This window comes from Musa acuminata, chromosome BXJ3-4, assembly GCF_036884655.1.
Source record: "Musa acuminata AAA Group cultivar baxijiao chromosome BXJ3-4, Cavendish_Baxijiao_AAA, whole genome shotgun sequence".
Classification (NCBI taxonomy): domain Eukaryota; kingdom Viridiplantae; phylum Streptophyta; class Magnoliopsida; order Zingiberales; family Musaceae; genus Musa; species Musa acuminata.
Genome location: NC_088352.1, coordinates 9,013,749 through 9,028,750, shown reverse-complemented (window position 1 = coordinate 9,028,750; position 15,002 = coordinate 9,013,749). Strand labels below are relative to the sequence as shown.

Sequence of the window (15,002 nt, the reverse complement as noted above, 5' to 3'; positions counted from 1 at the left end):
ACAGATCACAATCGTTCCCACTTTGCTGACCCCGTCAAAGGTAGGGGCAAATTAGTCATATAGCGGGCCTGTGAATCGCGGCAACATCCCCGTAATTTCGAACCAGTCCATTTCCGTTTGAACTCCCATCTCCGTTCTCTTTCTCCTTCGCTCTCTTTCCTTTTCCGTTCCCGACTTGTCTTCCCCTCCAATATACAAACCGTTCTACCCCTTCCGGAATTCTCCGGTCTCCGCAAACCCTAATTCCCAATCCTTTCGAGTTCCTCGGGGCCTTCTCCGTCGTCGCTAACGCTGCCGGTGGCACGCGAACCGCTTGCCTCCCCTCCGTCCGGTCCGATGGCTAACGGCCGTGGGTCCTCCGAACTCGAGAACTCCGCGTTCCGCTGCGGCGTCCGGACGGGCCTCAAGCGGGAGTTCGTCTTCGCCCTCAAGGCCCAGTCTCAGTTTCCTCTCTCTCTCGGTCGGACCCGCTCCGGAAAATCGTCCGCCGCCACCGTTGGCGCACCACTTGTCAATGAGAGCAAGCGGCGGAAGAAATCTGGGACAGATATGACGCCGGAGACCGCTGAACCGCAGCTTGTCAATGTTCCGCTGATGATTCTTGCTCCTTCCCCTTCTGATCTCGTAGAGGCGGATGCCCTCGCCGTTGTGGATGGTAAGGATGAAGCCATGGTGGATGTTGTTCCCTTAGAAAACGGGTCTTCGGTGGAAACCCTCATGGTGATGGATGGTCGAAATCAATCCGTGGTGGGTGGCCCTCCTACGGTGAAACCCCTAAAGGTGTTTGTGACAACTTTATCAGGTGGAATCGCTGAAGGCACGGTGAATTCTCATTCTCAGCCGGTTGAGCCTGCAGAGTTGAGTTGCAAGGCTAATGAGACGGCAAACTCTCCTGCGCATGTGGATGAATTCGCTGAGTCCGAAATTGGTGGCCAAATCGTGGTCGATGACAATGGCATGAGCAAATTGAACGTTGATCTGAATGAGAATGGTTGTGTCGAAAACCCAGTTGTAATTGATGGTAATGGTGGATTGGAGGTGGATAGTTCAGAAACAGAGAACCAGGCAAATAAGAAGATTGTGTCAGCGACTGACTATGCTTCAGAGGAACCGGCAATCATGATGCCATTTTCTATAATGAAAACGGATGGGGGGGATTCTCCAGTAGAAATGTCAGCAGTAATTCATTGTCTAGATGGAAGAAATATGGTGAGTGACTCATCAAACAGGACGTGCAATAGGAGGTTTACAAGATCCACACTGACCGTGCCTGCTAAAGAGCAAAAAGAGCCGTCTGTGAATCCTCCTGTTACTATGAATGATCATTACAGTAACAAGGATAACAATAGTCACTTTGGGATGCCCCTGAGGAGGCTTACAAGGTCAGCTGTTAAAGCAAAATTGGAGTCTAGTTCAGGGGACATCACCAGCACAAGCAGTTATTCATCAGGATCAGAAGACACTAATCATGGGGTAGATACTGTTGATTCTTCTTCAGTTTTGATCCCAAAGAGCAAAATGGAATTGAAGATGTCAAAGAAAATCACATTAACAAAGCTTCCGAATAATGTGAGGGAATTACTTTCAACTGGATTGCTTGAGGGGTTGCCTGTTAATTACATTGCCTCCAATAACAACGTAAGGGGCAGGTTTGATATATTAGTGGGTTAGTCTTTTGATGACTGGATATTGATTCTTCTTCAGTTCTTGTTTGTTGTCTATTTCAATTTGGGAATTCTTGTTACCTTCTGTCTTTTGCTTTCGGTGTACTTCCACTTCTATTGTAGGACTCAAGGTGGAGTTATGACAATGATGAACTCTGCTTTACATTATTATTTTCTTTTTTTATATTTTCATGATGGCCCTAAAATTTTGACAAGGAACTATGTTTGTTACATTGTTGTTACAGCATATTGGGCTTCAAGGTGTGATCAACGGCAATGGCATTTTATGCTCATGTGCTTCTTGCAATGGTTCCATTGTTAGTACTTCACTTGATCATTTTTCACTATTGTTCAGGGTACCATATATTGTTTAACAAGGTTAATTGTTTTCCTTTATCTTTTTTCTCAAATCAAGGTTGTTTCAGCATATGTGTTTGAACAACATGCTGGTAGCACAAAGAAGCATCCAGCGGATTTTATTTACTTGCCAAATGGGAAAAGCCTCCATGATGTAGTTAAAGCATGCTCCATTGCCCCTTTAGACATGTTGGAAGCTACAATTCAGAGTGCAATTGATCCAGTACCTGCAAACAAAACTGTTACTTGTCAAAAATGCAAAGGTGTTGACTTTTTTTGAACTTCCTCATCAGTTGTCACGTTTTGGTTTGTTAGATGTTTATTCATATTCTGACATCTGCAGGGTCATTGCTTACTCCATGGTCTGGGAAGTTTGGGTTGTGTGATTTGTGTTTTCCATCACAGCAACCTCCAAAAACTCCAAACCTGATGCATGGAAATTTTAACTCTACAAGGTTTGCCTCTTGAAATTATTTGGTATCCTGTCTTTATTTGTGTAAGTTTGTTTCTGAATTAAAGGAAATATGAGGCATCTATATACTTTGTTTCCAATTGAATCTTTTCAGGTAATCATGCTATCATTGCTTAGATTAGAATAATTTAGATTGTATTATATGGGAATCGTAAACAATTTCTAATTTTTTAAAGAAAATAGGTGGCATATTGTTATACAGTCTTTCTGATGTCAAGTACTAGGACATCTCTAGTGAAATACCAAATGTAAACCCATGCAAGGCATGGTTCACATTGTACATAATTAAAGGATTAAGCAATGGCAAGACAGTTCCTAAGAGACTAAGAGTTATCATCAATTGGCAGAAGTTATGGTGAGAAATTGTGAGAGTTTTGTTTGATTCAGTTATTCTTGGGTTTTCTTTGAGACAAAACATAAAAAGGGTGGACTCTGTGCACGAGGTGAATGCAGCCTTACCCTTATATTTAGAGAAGCTGTATTCATGGCTTGATTTCTGGTCACACAGATTGCAAAGAAGCAACCTTTATGTTGAATCAAGATCCATTCTTTTCTTTGAGACAGAATGTACTTTACCTAACCAATTGATATCAGTTGATGTTAAATGAATTAATCATTGAGTTAGTGTCCTCTGGTTTTCATTGTTTGCATTACTTGTTTTTAGACTGAATCCTGTAGGTTATATTGTTTGAAATGTCCATCTTGTTTGAATTTTCTTTTAACTATGATCATTCCTTTACAATTTGCATACTTGATCTCATGCAATGCTACTTGTCTTGTCAAATTGTATTCTTTTAATTATTCACACAATTTCTGAACTCAAAATATACCTTAATACAAATGTGCAGCTTCAGGGTATTGAAGACAGGTTCTGTAGCAGATCCAACAAGTAGCTCATCCAAGAACCTATCATCCAATAAGAAAAATAGCCTGGGAAGATTAACTAGAAAGTTGGTAGTTTTAAACTCTTCTATTGAATATGTATGTATTAATTTACTCACAATCACTCTTATTCACCTATTTCTTTTTTCCTTCAAGAGATTTGGGCTTGCACAAGTTGGTCTTTATGAATGACATTTTGCCTGAGGGTACCGAAGTAGGCTACTATGTTTGCGGAAAGGTGTGCAATGTGATGGTTGATTTATTCTTATTTAATTTATCCCATTTATATCTGCCATGGCCTTTTTTAACAAGTTTTTTTATGATGACTAGAGGCTACTTGACGGTTATATAAAAGATTCTGGAATATACTGTCAATGTTGCAATTCTGTGGTAAAGTGTTGGCCTGCACATGTTTGTTTTACTTGTGATCTGTTTACTCCAGATTTTAACAATAGGAACATTAAATGACAGGTTAGTCCTTCACAATTTGAAGCTCATGCTGGTCAAGCATCAAGGCGCAAACCGTAAGTTTATGATTACAAGGTTGCAGCCTCTTTATCTGATTTGATCCATTAAAAATTCTTACTTATCTATTTTCATTTTGCTATGGTTGTCCAGTTACAACTACATTTATACTTCCAATGGAGTATCTCTTCACGAATTATCGGTTTCACTATCAAAATGCCGAAAAATGTCTTCCAGTGAAAGCGATGATCTTTGCAGCATCTGTGCAGATGGTGGAGACCTACTTCTTTGTGATCTCTGCCCCAGGGCATTCCACAAAGGTATTTTTCTTGCATGCAAAAAAAAGTTGCCTTTTGGAAATTAATTAAACTTCAGAGGGGTATTTTACACTTGCAAGATTATTTTTGGCAAACTGCCTTGGTTAACTAGTCAACACATTTAGATGTGCGCACATGCGTGTGTACTTAGATCCATGTTGTCTTTGAGCCTGGCAGCTTGTCTATGATGGACTTTATGCTTTTAGCCTCATGTCATGCTAAGATTGATCCATCATGTCATGCTGTGATGGACTTGATATTATTGTTAATTTTTTAATGTTTTTGTTAATCAAAAAATTATGATTACTGATTTCATGATTATTTTTTCTTTCTTATACAACAACTTGATGGTTAATCTGTTTTGAGTGTTAATGGCATCTTCTTACAATTATTGCAGAATGTTTGGGTTTGTCAAGCATCCCGAGTGGAGATTGGTGCTGTCAATATTGTCAAAATCTCCATCAAAGAGAAAAGTGCCTGTCAAGTAATGATAACGCAATTGCAGCAGGGAGAGTTGCTGGAGTGGATCCCATCGAGCAGATATTTAAAAGGTGTATCCGTATTGTCACGACATCAGAGACTGATGATAGTGCATGTACATTGTGCAGGTTAGAACTTCAAACTCATGTTTGATATCTTAACAGACCTGTAATACAATTATAAACATTTTGCCCTAATAGGTTAGTTAACTCTTCATGACCTATCTATCTGCTTTGTAAAGTAGTGCTCATCTAGTATTGAGGTTCTCGAATCCACATTAAGACCATGTATCTATGGCTGCTGAATTATTAGATTTTCCAATTTTCTTCAAAATCTTTTGGGTGGAAAGTAGTTTGAATGAATTTTGTGGGTTTTGTTTTATGGAAAACCTCTATTTCGAACCAGATTTACCTTTCTGATTGTCTTTGATTGTTTCTCATGCGTTTTTGATACATTAAGGTGCTTATATCTATTCAATGAATTTATACTTAGTGGGTTATAGAGATTCAGTTTGCATTTTGGAAAACTAGTTTCTTTATTAATTTCTTTCCTGGTTATTTAAAATGTATGCAGGTGCCATGATTTTAGTAAATCAAGATTTGATGACCGCACTGTCATGATTTGTGATCAAGTATGTTTCAAATATTTTATGAAATTAGTTTCACATTTTATGGGATTTGTACTGTCATTTTGTGATAACTCTGAGTTCTTTCACTTTCAGTGTGAGAGAGAATACCATGTTGGATGCTTGAGGGATCATAAAATGGCTGATTTAAAGGTACAGAAAAACGTGTATCCTTTCTTCTCTTAAAGAGATTTTCTCCTTATTAAGTTGTTAAATTTATATAAGATTTTGTGACTGGTGCACCAATGTTGAGGTACACAAAATTTTGAACTAAGGCAGTTGTTACAGATGAGCAAAAAAAACTTAGTTACTTGCCTGTTGCTTGTTGGTATGTTTGTCCTATATGGACATAAAGGATTTGTTTGGACTTGACTGTTACTTCATTTTCAGGAACTACCTGCGGGGGAGTGGTTCTGTTGCACTGACTGCAGCAGGATTCGAAGAGCATTGCAGGTGTTTCTTCATCATGGAGCAGAGTTGCTTCCTTTTACAGATGCTAACATTATAAAGAAGAAACGTGATAGTAGAGGCTTAAATAAAGAGGTTGATGCTGACATAAGGTGGAGACTTCTAAGCGGAAGAACTCTTGAAGCAGACAGTAAACTTTTGCTTTCAAGAGCAGTCACTATTTTCCATGTTAGTGATCCTTTATTATCGATGATTAATTCTTACACAAATGTTATTGCTAAGATTTGTTTTTCTGTTAGTAAATTGTTATTATCCACATTTACTGTCAATAAAACTGAAACATCTGGTAGATAACATTTAAAATTATCAATCATTAGATTGTTTAATGAGTCTAGTGCTGAAAATAACAAGTAATTGGCGAATTGGAAATGTGGGAGTCTGGCCGGCAATTGCTTACATGAATTTTCTAACCTGTCTTAGATAAAATGGGTGTCATTAAGGATTTGCAAGAATGCTTGATTTATTCAAAATATTTGAACATGTATATTTTAAATATCTTGTCATATATGTATCGTGTGGGTGTTTGATGTGTATCGGATTTGATGCTTCTTGGATATTGTTGAATACATATCAGATATTTCGGGGAAGTGTCAGATTTATTAAAAGTGGGTCTTATGAATTTCTACTTGGAAAAAACTTCCAAGAGTACTTCATGGATATTTTGATGAACATTTTACTTGAATATTGTTTATTTATTAAATAGGACAATGTATGATTAAATACACTACTATAGTACTATGTATTTGCATGCATTAAAATGATTTTCTACATTTATCATGAATTTTCAGTCTTTTGTTATTTCTTGGCATACTATGTTACTGAAAGTAAAATCTTGTGCTGAAAAAAGTAGGGATCTAAGTTATCATTTTATCTGTCATGAATAGTTATATCCGACTATTTATTGAACACATAATTATATCTCAAATTGTTATACAAAAAAAATATATGTTTTAAATATTTACTTATTGATCTGTCCGTAGTGTATTGTATCATATTTTTCATATCTTGCCATATCAACATATCCATACTGTGTTGTATCGGACTATCAAGCTTATTATATATGTCGTTATCATTGACATCCATCTAAAAAAGATAGATTAGCCATTTTTGACCATGGGTAACTTCAGCTTGTTTTCTTTAAAGAAATATATAAAAATATTATGTGCCAAAACTACCCATAATAGCATCATAATGACTTTTTGAAGGCTACTTACGAAAATTGGATATATGCTACACATAAAATTTTAGGGATAACTATAAATAAATAAATAAATAAATATATATATATATATATATATATATATATTGTCTGTATCATTTATTATTTTGGTTCTTCACTTTGTGGTCGTGACATCGTGTTATTATGCGATTGATTAATTTTTATATTTTTGTTCTGTCTGCCTTCTACAATATTATGGGTTGCACATTAATGGAAATTAAAAACTTGGTTCTTATTTTTTTTATTGGTTGATTGGCAGGAGTCATTTGACCCTATTGTTGAGTCTACAACTGGAAGAGACCTCATTCCTTCAATGGTATATGGGTGAGGACTGAGGACATTAATTACACTTTTTAATTTGGTTTTTATTTTTGCATTTTTGTACTAATTATCTATTTATTTTCTGACAGGAGAACCGTGAAGGACCAAGATTTTGGAGGAATGTATTGTTCAGTATTAACTGTTGGGTAAGTGTTAATTAGTAAAGTGAATATCTTTTTACCAATTTATTTGTAAGGTTACGATTTTGTCTTGCTATGTTCGTCATTGCAGTTCATGTGTTGTGTCTGCGGGAATTTTACGTGTTTTAGGAAGTGACATTGCCGAACTTCCGTTAGTTGCAACGAGTAGAGAACATCAAGGCCAGGTGTGTGTTCTTATATCAACTTATATTAGTGACGCAAGCTGTCTTTAGTAACATGGTTGGTTTGGCTTTAGTCTGATGGTGGTATTCTTGGGCACTCTTTTAGCATGTGGTTTTCTAGGGAGAGTCTTGGGCTGTTACTTGCTAATTGTTGCTTGTATTTTTTTCATCCATTTCCATAACAATTTCATGGGTTATTGCGCTGTCTTTTGGGTGGCATAATCCAAGAAGCTCATTTTAACTAATTCTCAAAAAAAGTTTCGGTGATGGAATTTTTATCTTATTTATGTCATAAATCTGTGCTGCACATCACATGACAAGGTTCTACTACAGTGCAAAATAATGCACTTACTGGTTGTTGAAAACGAACATGCACATTTTTGTTACCTGCTGATTTCTTTCTTACATTTTAAGAAGGAATAGTACTGCATGGGTAGCTTTGACAAAATGAAGAAGTTGCACCCATGTTGCCTTCAAGCCATAGATGGCCTCTCTGAATGCCGGTTAAGATTGGGAATGGCAAACTCTCTCTAAACACTACATTGGTTGGTGCCCCATGCATTGGAAATGTCTTTCGCCTAGCTCTGGTATAAAGAAAAGATCAAGGAAATAAATGAAACATTTTGCTGGTGTCCAATCAGATGAGCTTCCTGCAAGATAGTGAGCTACACAGGATTAGCAATGCAAAAGTAGCAGTTGATGTTATGTTTATTGGTGGCAGGTGGAAGTTTATATACATCAATGAACAGATTGTTTGCTTCTCATTCCTTGAACTGATTAGATGTTTATATATTAGATGATCTTTTTGGTGGCATTATGTTAGTTAGGGTTTTGATTGCTTAACCACAGTCTGATAAGACTATTAATTTGGTTTAATAAAGTGCTTGTACAAGTTCAGTGGAGGCCTTTTGATGCACGGTTGATTGAGATTAGCTAACTAGGATTAGTGGTGTGAGTGAAGGAGAGGCTAAAGAACTTAAGGTTTTCTAATTGAAGTTTCTAGTGCATAACGTGCCTAAATCAAGGTTCAGTGCCATAAGATAATTCATATGAAAGCTAATTAACTGCTGTTGTTTTTGTAGGGTTATTTCCAATCTCTGTTTGCATGCATTGAGAGATTGCTGGGATCGCTGGGTGTCAAACATTTAGTGCTGCCTGCGGCTGATGAAGCTGAAGCTATCTGGTCCAAGAAATTTGGTTTCACCAAGATGAGCTCAGACCAGGTTGGCATCCACATTAATTGTTCTAGTTTACGTGCATGCAGCGATTTCAACAAGCATAAAGACATTAACTTCATGTTCTGCAGTTGGAGAAGTACCTAAAAGGTGCTCACGCAACGGTCTTCCATGGGACATCGATGCTCCACAAGCCAGTTTCATGTGCGGAGGTTTCCTGACGAGCTTCCAGAAGCAGAGAATTCAGGTAATGTCAGTTGGAAGAGCCTCTTTTTTGGTAGTGCTTTTCGGTTGGCATGTACATACACGAGGGTCTGCTATGTACATGATAGAGCTGTCCTCGAAAGCAATTTTGGGCTCTAGAAAATTCCTTATTTTATCTTTTTTGAAGGAATTATAGGAATTACCCAAAGGGTAGTTGAATTTTGATGTTAATGACTGCGACACATTGTTGGAATATTAGATTAGGTATATCATTTTATTTTTACAATGCCTCTCTTCAACATGTGTTCTCTGTTTGTGTTGTGATGCAGTTTTCTCTTCACTGTGTGTTTTCATATTAGTCTTTCTACAAATAGAAAAATAATTGAATCACAGCGAGGAAGGTTTAAGTTTGTTTTTGTTGTACGTGGCTGTGTCAATTGAAATATATGTGCAACACATATCTTTATGATAAACATAAAGATTGATCTTTGATATGTGGACTTTTCCATACGTATATATTAAATTTATTATATATATAATTATTATATGAAACTGCATATTATACAAACGGTCAATTTTTCAAAAAAACTTTAAAATTTTATTTTCTCTTGTAAAGTGTTTCTTTTCTTACTTTATTTATATAAATTTTTTTTAATATTTTAAAAATGATATTACCCTTGGTCTTCATCTCGTCGTTCATTGACTTTGTTTCGCCATGGTCGTCTCATCGTGCTATGTTACAGGTTGCCTTCATCACCACGAGATCTCATCGTGAGGCCTTTGTTGTCATCTTTATCACCTCTACTTCATTGTGAGGCTTTATTATTTTTGCATGATCATCACCTCCATCCGCGATGCTCCTTCACATAGGTCTTAGCCCCGTTCCTATGAAGCCTTTGTTCCTGATGTCAACCTTCGTTCTTGGTATCAACTACTCCCCACCATCACCCCTCCTTTGGGGATCGGAGATGGGGTAGTCACTAGCGACCGTGGGAGGAGATGAGATGTGTCACCCATCTCCTCACTATGGTTTGTGGTGTCCATAGACTACCCTTGGCTTCCCCCTTGCTTCCTTCCATCCTATTTCTTTCTAACGAAAAAAAAAAAAAAAAAACTATGCGAGACGCTAACCACTATACAAAACTATGCTAACTACTCAAATATCACTGAATCAACAAAAGTGTTACATATTCACCCCTCAAAGTTGATCTTTCAAACATACTCAATTATAGTATATATATCCATGGATGTCCCTCAGCCCTATTTTTCATCCAAGAAATGCTATTTCTTTCTATCAAGGTTATAAAAAGACACGTGCAATCATGCTGTCTTTGTGCCAATACCTTCAAAAAAAAAAAAAAAATAGAAGCCCTAAATGTCTATTATTTAAAGTCCAATCAATAGCATTTTCTTATCTTATTGTTCCACTAAATCAATGGCCTGTATCTACGTATGCAACCAAATTGTTCTAAGTGTGTCCATGCGGAAAAAAGTTTTTGCTACTTTCACAAGACAACTGGTGTTCTGTACACATTCTACACCAAGCTAAAGATGATTGCAACCTGCATGCTTAAAAAAATTTACAGTAAACACTGAAGAAACATCACGGGCTTAATTGATTTGGTCTAAATCATAACGTTACTCTTGTATATTCGTTCGTAAAGAGTTAATGTCTTCGAAACTTCTCATAATCTCTTAATGATCTATAAAAAAGATGATGGGATAAAGAAAGTACTTAACTCGAGATGCATGATCAGCCATTTCAATAAATATTTGATATATAATGTAAATTATAAATATAGACTTCGTAAGCTCTGAATGATCACAGGATAAAGGGTCTAAGATGGTCTGTCATGACCAAAAGTCTTCACAAGTGACCACATGATACTACTATAGAATGGATCAGCAAATCAGCCCTAGACACTACCTCAAAGACTCATCCAGCCATGTGCCACCTGGGTAGCTTGTAGGTGCTATACTGGCTAATACTCTACACCATTCTACGAAGCTAGAAAACTTCCAAAATAATTATACATCACTCTGCAAAGCTAAGAAATCTCAAAAATGGCTATCTGGATTATTTATTTCTAGGTAATTTTGCCTCTACGTGATGACTGGACAAGCATGCATTTACAAGTCTAAAATAACCACAAAAGTCAAATAAAATGGGGTTGTCAAATCCACTATAAGCCCTCTATATGTTATGTAAAGCATGAATAAAAACTAAAAGACATAGACATACATGAGCATTACATCAAATACTTTATTTACAACTTTGTCTGTAACATTCTCCCCCACTTATTCCTTTGACATCCTTATTGAAGCCTTTAGGGATGCTACATCTGCTCGTCTTTACTGAATTTTTAATCTTCTGCTTTAATTGCAATATACCTCTTGGCTCCCAACTACTTTCTACCGTTGTTGTTGAGTAGTCGACCTTTGGTTCGCTATGCTGCTTCACCTTACCAACGATTATGACTCTGGTGTGGGATCGACTAAATTGTGTTGATTCTTATTGGTAATTATGGATTCTTCAAATGAAAGAAAAAACATTTCTTGTTATGCGCTAGTCTCTCAAATGTCTTATGCCACTTGAATTGAGTAGATGTCTGTTAAAGTTTTAACGAGCATTGCCTTATAGACTTTGAAATTTTTAGGGTCTTTCATTCGTAAAATTTGCCCATCGATTCCTCTTTTATTTAGTTGTCACCTCCAAATATGTTCACAGCACTTTCACTTTTAATTGATATTCTATTAGAAAATAAAGTAAAAAAGTTTACTCTTAGTAGTACTAATCACCATTAGTGAGGATTCAATTATTTTGATGAGAAACCTATTGACAATGGTCTTATTAAGTTCACTGGCCTTTACCCTTCAGCCTTGTCTTAGTACTTGGAGTTTGTATTTATATTATCCATATTCTCAACCCCTTTTACAACCAAGCGCTCTCCCTCTATGAGAGTAAGGGATCAATAACTCCATGGAAGTCTTGATTATAAGGTACCATTGCATTGCCAAGCCCATGGCCTTATTCCGTCTTCTCACATCAACATCTCTTTTCGTGTTATCGGTAGATCCACTTCTACAACACTATAGTACACCTCCAAGTCCACCTCTATTCTAATCGATGTTTAGTTTTGAGTAATTGAGTCCCTTTAGACTCGTCATCACTTTCTCGCCCCTTTCGACCACCTACTTCAATACCTCTATGTTCTCCGAGCAGTTCCCCTTTGTCGAGGGAAATATAAATTACAGCTCCCATACATGGCCTCTGCCATCATGTTCTAGGGCTCGTGTCGATTCTATTCTCCTTTACTTCCTTGGTGGCAACATTCTGTGACGGACAAAATTCTAAACAGGATGTTTGATGTAATGCTTATGTATGTACGTGTCTTTTGGTTTGTTCATGTGCAACGGAAATGTTTACTTGTGGATCCCGAGTGAGGCATTTTCTCTAACCTGTTTTCTCTTTTGTATATCCTAAGGGACCATGGGAGGTTTTGGGGAGGCTGACCTTTGCAGACGGACACGCAAGGGTGCCGCACGACTTAAGCAAAACCAGCTAAGTCTGTGATAGATGGTATCAGAGTGGGACAAGCATTCATAGAAACACTTGGCATGCAAACGTGAGGGACTTAGTAGGGCTACATTGAGAACAACCAGTATGCGCGACCGTTTGGAGGAAAGCGGGTATGGAGATATAGGGAAAAAGAGTCGCTCAAAGGAGCGGACATCTAAGATTGGCATTTAGAGGAATGGCCAACCCTTCGCACAAGAGGCACCACGAGGAGAAGCAAGCTGGGAAGAATACGTAGTGCATAAAGGTTGGAATAACTGAGTTTGAGATATGGATCAACGTTGACAACCATACTTAATGGTTATTCAACGACTGAAAGAATTATGCAAAGCTCACAAAGGTGATTAGAATTGCTAACTCGAAGAATTCAGTACTCGTACAAAGGCTTGTATGCGAACGATGGAGTGTTTGTGACCGTCCCTAGGCAACCGAAACTCGATGCCATAGAGCATTGAAAATTTCTCTTCAGCATGAGAAGGATACGTCCGTAGAAGGCTGAAGTGTGCAGTAAGTTTAGCATGTTGCTAGGCCTTGAGTGGTGTTACGGGGACTGTATTGACGTAGAGTCGTAATCTAGCGAGTGTATTTGCGGGAGGCATAACAATGCACGGTTTATTCAGCAAGGCAGAGTAGTCCAAGGGGATGGTGATCTCCAAAACTTTCAGAGAGATGAAAGCGAAGAGAGAAGTTGCTCCAACGGGACAAATATCCAGGAGGGATAAGTCCCGACTCTCCAAAGGGAGAATCATGTGCAACAGACTGCATATGTTGAGGAAGAGTACCTCAAAAAAATAACTCCACGAAGCTCAATGGACCGAGCGAGCAGCAAGGAGTCGTCGCATGATCTCACTTGAGAGAATGCATTGGTAGATACATTGCGAGATCAAGTGGGGGAGCGACCCAAAGCAACACAAATGAAGGCGTACTTGGAGTCGATATGGAGATCAGACTCAAGGGAGGGCTGACCCGTGGAATGGTGGGTGCGAGGGCCACCATCAACTCAATGCAAAACGAGGAGCGGAGCAACTTGGGAGTAACTTGGCGAAGTACCCAAGGCACATGAAGGGAGCCGACATAGAAGATAGAACATAGAGTGGAGGCACAGAGCTTTCCTTGGACAGAAGTCAAGGACATGAACTCTTGCAAAAGCAAGAGCGAGATCATGTTGTTCCATGGGTCCCTCATTCTGATGGAGTAGGCTCATCCTGCATGGTGCCAAATACGAATGGAACTTCGAGGCACATGCACCTTACCTCAGAGAAGCATTTGACGGAGGAATTGAGGCAACTCAACTTGCAAAGGCGAAGTTGGGTTCAGAAGGCCTTGACACGGGACAAGAGGACGTGGAGGTGGGTACTCTTGAATAATATGCTACGGTGTTGCTATTCAAGTTGCCATGAAGAAAGCGATGTACAACGGAGATTGTGCTCGTAGGGGCAGAGGCCCAGGATCCAAATAATGGTGCACTAATTTCAGTGAAGTCGGTGGACTTCGAGAGCTACTATGCGAAGGACTATCCTAGAGCGGTGCTTTGTACATATGTGACCTGAGAGCGAGAGGATGAAGGTCGATTGTTAAAGGAACGAACACAATTAAAGGTGAAAGATGCCCTGTGATGTGTTGGTAGAGGCCATAAATGGAGGGATCACAAATCGAGTTCATCCCATAATGATCAGAATGCAATGGAGATGTCACTAGGAGCTGACATGGTGTAGCGGATCGTGGTGGAACAGTTCGTGGCAATGTGATACACATGAATCTAATCCCGTGAGGGACTATATCGAGAGATACTAGGAGCTCCACTTCGATGAATAACACGATAGCAAGAAGGGCTATGGATTCAAGGAGTAAAAAGGTTATGGTACCACAAAGGGGGGTCTTCCGTGCATGTATCGAATTTTACATCGGATGAAAGCCTTGGTTATCAGCATATAGGGGTTGTGTACTACCGAGGGAAAAGTTCAAATGCAAGTACCAGTGAGTCCCATGGGAGGTACTTGATCATGCAGAGGTATGATTGAAGCAGCTGGAGAGTTGGACTACTCCAAAGCTTATATTCGCGTAAGGGAGCCCGACAAGTCAGAGGACAATGTCAAGTAAGCGAATATGGCTATCAAGGAAGCTAAGGAGAACATAATTAGTGTAAACTCTGCAACATGATGGCAGAGATCATGTATGAGAGTTACAGTTTGTCTTTCCATCGACCAAGGGAAATTGCTTAGAGAGCACAGAGGTGTTAAAGCAGAGGGTCTAAAGGGGCGAGGAAGCGACGACGAGTCCAAAGGGACTTAGTTACCCAAAAACCAAGTATCGGTTAGAATAGAGGTGAACTCAGAGGAGTGTTATAGTATCATAGAGGCAGATCTACCGATCGTGAATAAAGGGATGCAGATGTGAGGCGACGGATAGTAGGGTCATAGCATGACAACGCTATGGTACTGCAGAGGCGGGATT

At 38.6% G+C, this 15,002-nt stretch overlaps 1 protein-coding gene across 3 annotated transcripts; it reads left to right on the top strand.

The window, feature by feature from the left end:
- Positions 1–128: 128 nt before the first annotated feature.
- Positions 129–9,257, top strand: LOC135583287 (uncharacterized). 3 transcript variants are annotated; one of them, XM_065147525.1, is made up of 19 exons: positions 129–655; positions 803–1,638; positions 1,910–1,981; positions 2,080–2,284; positions 2,365–2,476; positions 3,342–3,443; positions 3,532–3,613; positions 3,706–3,765; positions 3,847–3,899; positions 3,994–4,160; positions 4,555–4,765; positions 5,211–5,268; positions 5,359–5,415; positions 5,653–5,898; positions 7,209–7,273; positions 7,360–7,416; positions 7,502–7,595; positions 8,675–8,815; positions 8,899–9,257. In XM_065147525.1, the coding sequence occupies exons 1-19, from the start codon at positions 337–339 to the stop codon at positions 8,986–8,988; spliced, it is 3,027 nt and encodes a 1,008-aa protein (XP_065003597.1). In that variant the 5' UTR covers positions 129–336; the 3' UTR covers positions 8,989–9,257. The 3 variants fall into 3 exon arrangements, with proteins under 3 accessions (XP_065003597.1, XP_065003595.1, XP_065003598.1); XM_065147523.1 differs by having other exon boundaries at positions 129–1,638; XM_065147526.1 differs by lacking the exon at positions 8,899–9,257 and having other exon boundaries at positions 129–1,638; positions 7,209–7,265; positions 8,675–8,813.
- The last annotated feature ends 5,745 nt before the right edge of the window (positions 9,258–15,002 follow it).

Bases quoted from the DNA above. Each gene is read 5' to 3' on its own strand.
- LOC135583287 (XM_065147523.1), top strand. From the start codon at position 337: ATGGCTAACGGCCGTGGGTCCTCCGAACTCGAGAACTCCGCGTTCCGC. The intron at 3,614-3,705 runs GTGTGCAATGTG...TATGATGACTAG, and splicing joins GCTACTATGTTTGCGGAAAG to AGGCTACTTGACGGTTATAT. The intron at 5,416-5,652 runs GTACAGAAAAAC...CTTCATTTTCAG, and splicing joins ATAAAATGGCTGATTTAAAG to GAACTACCTGCGGGGGAGTG.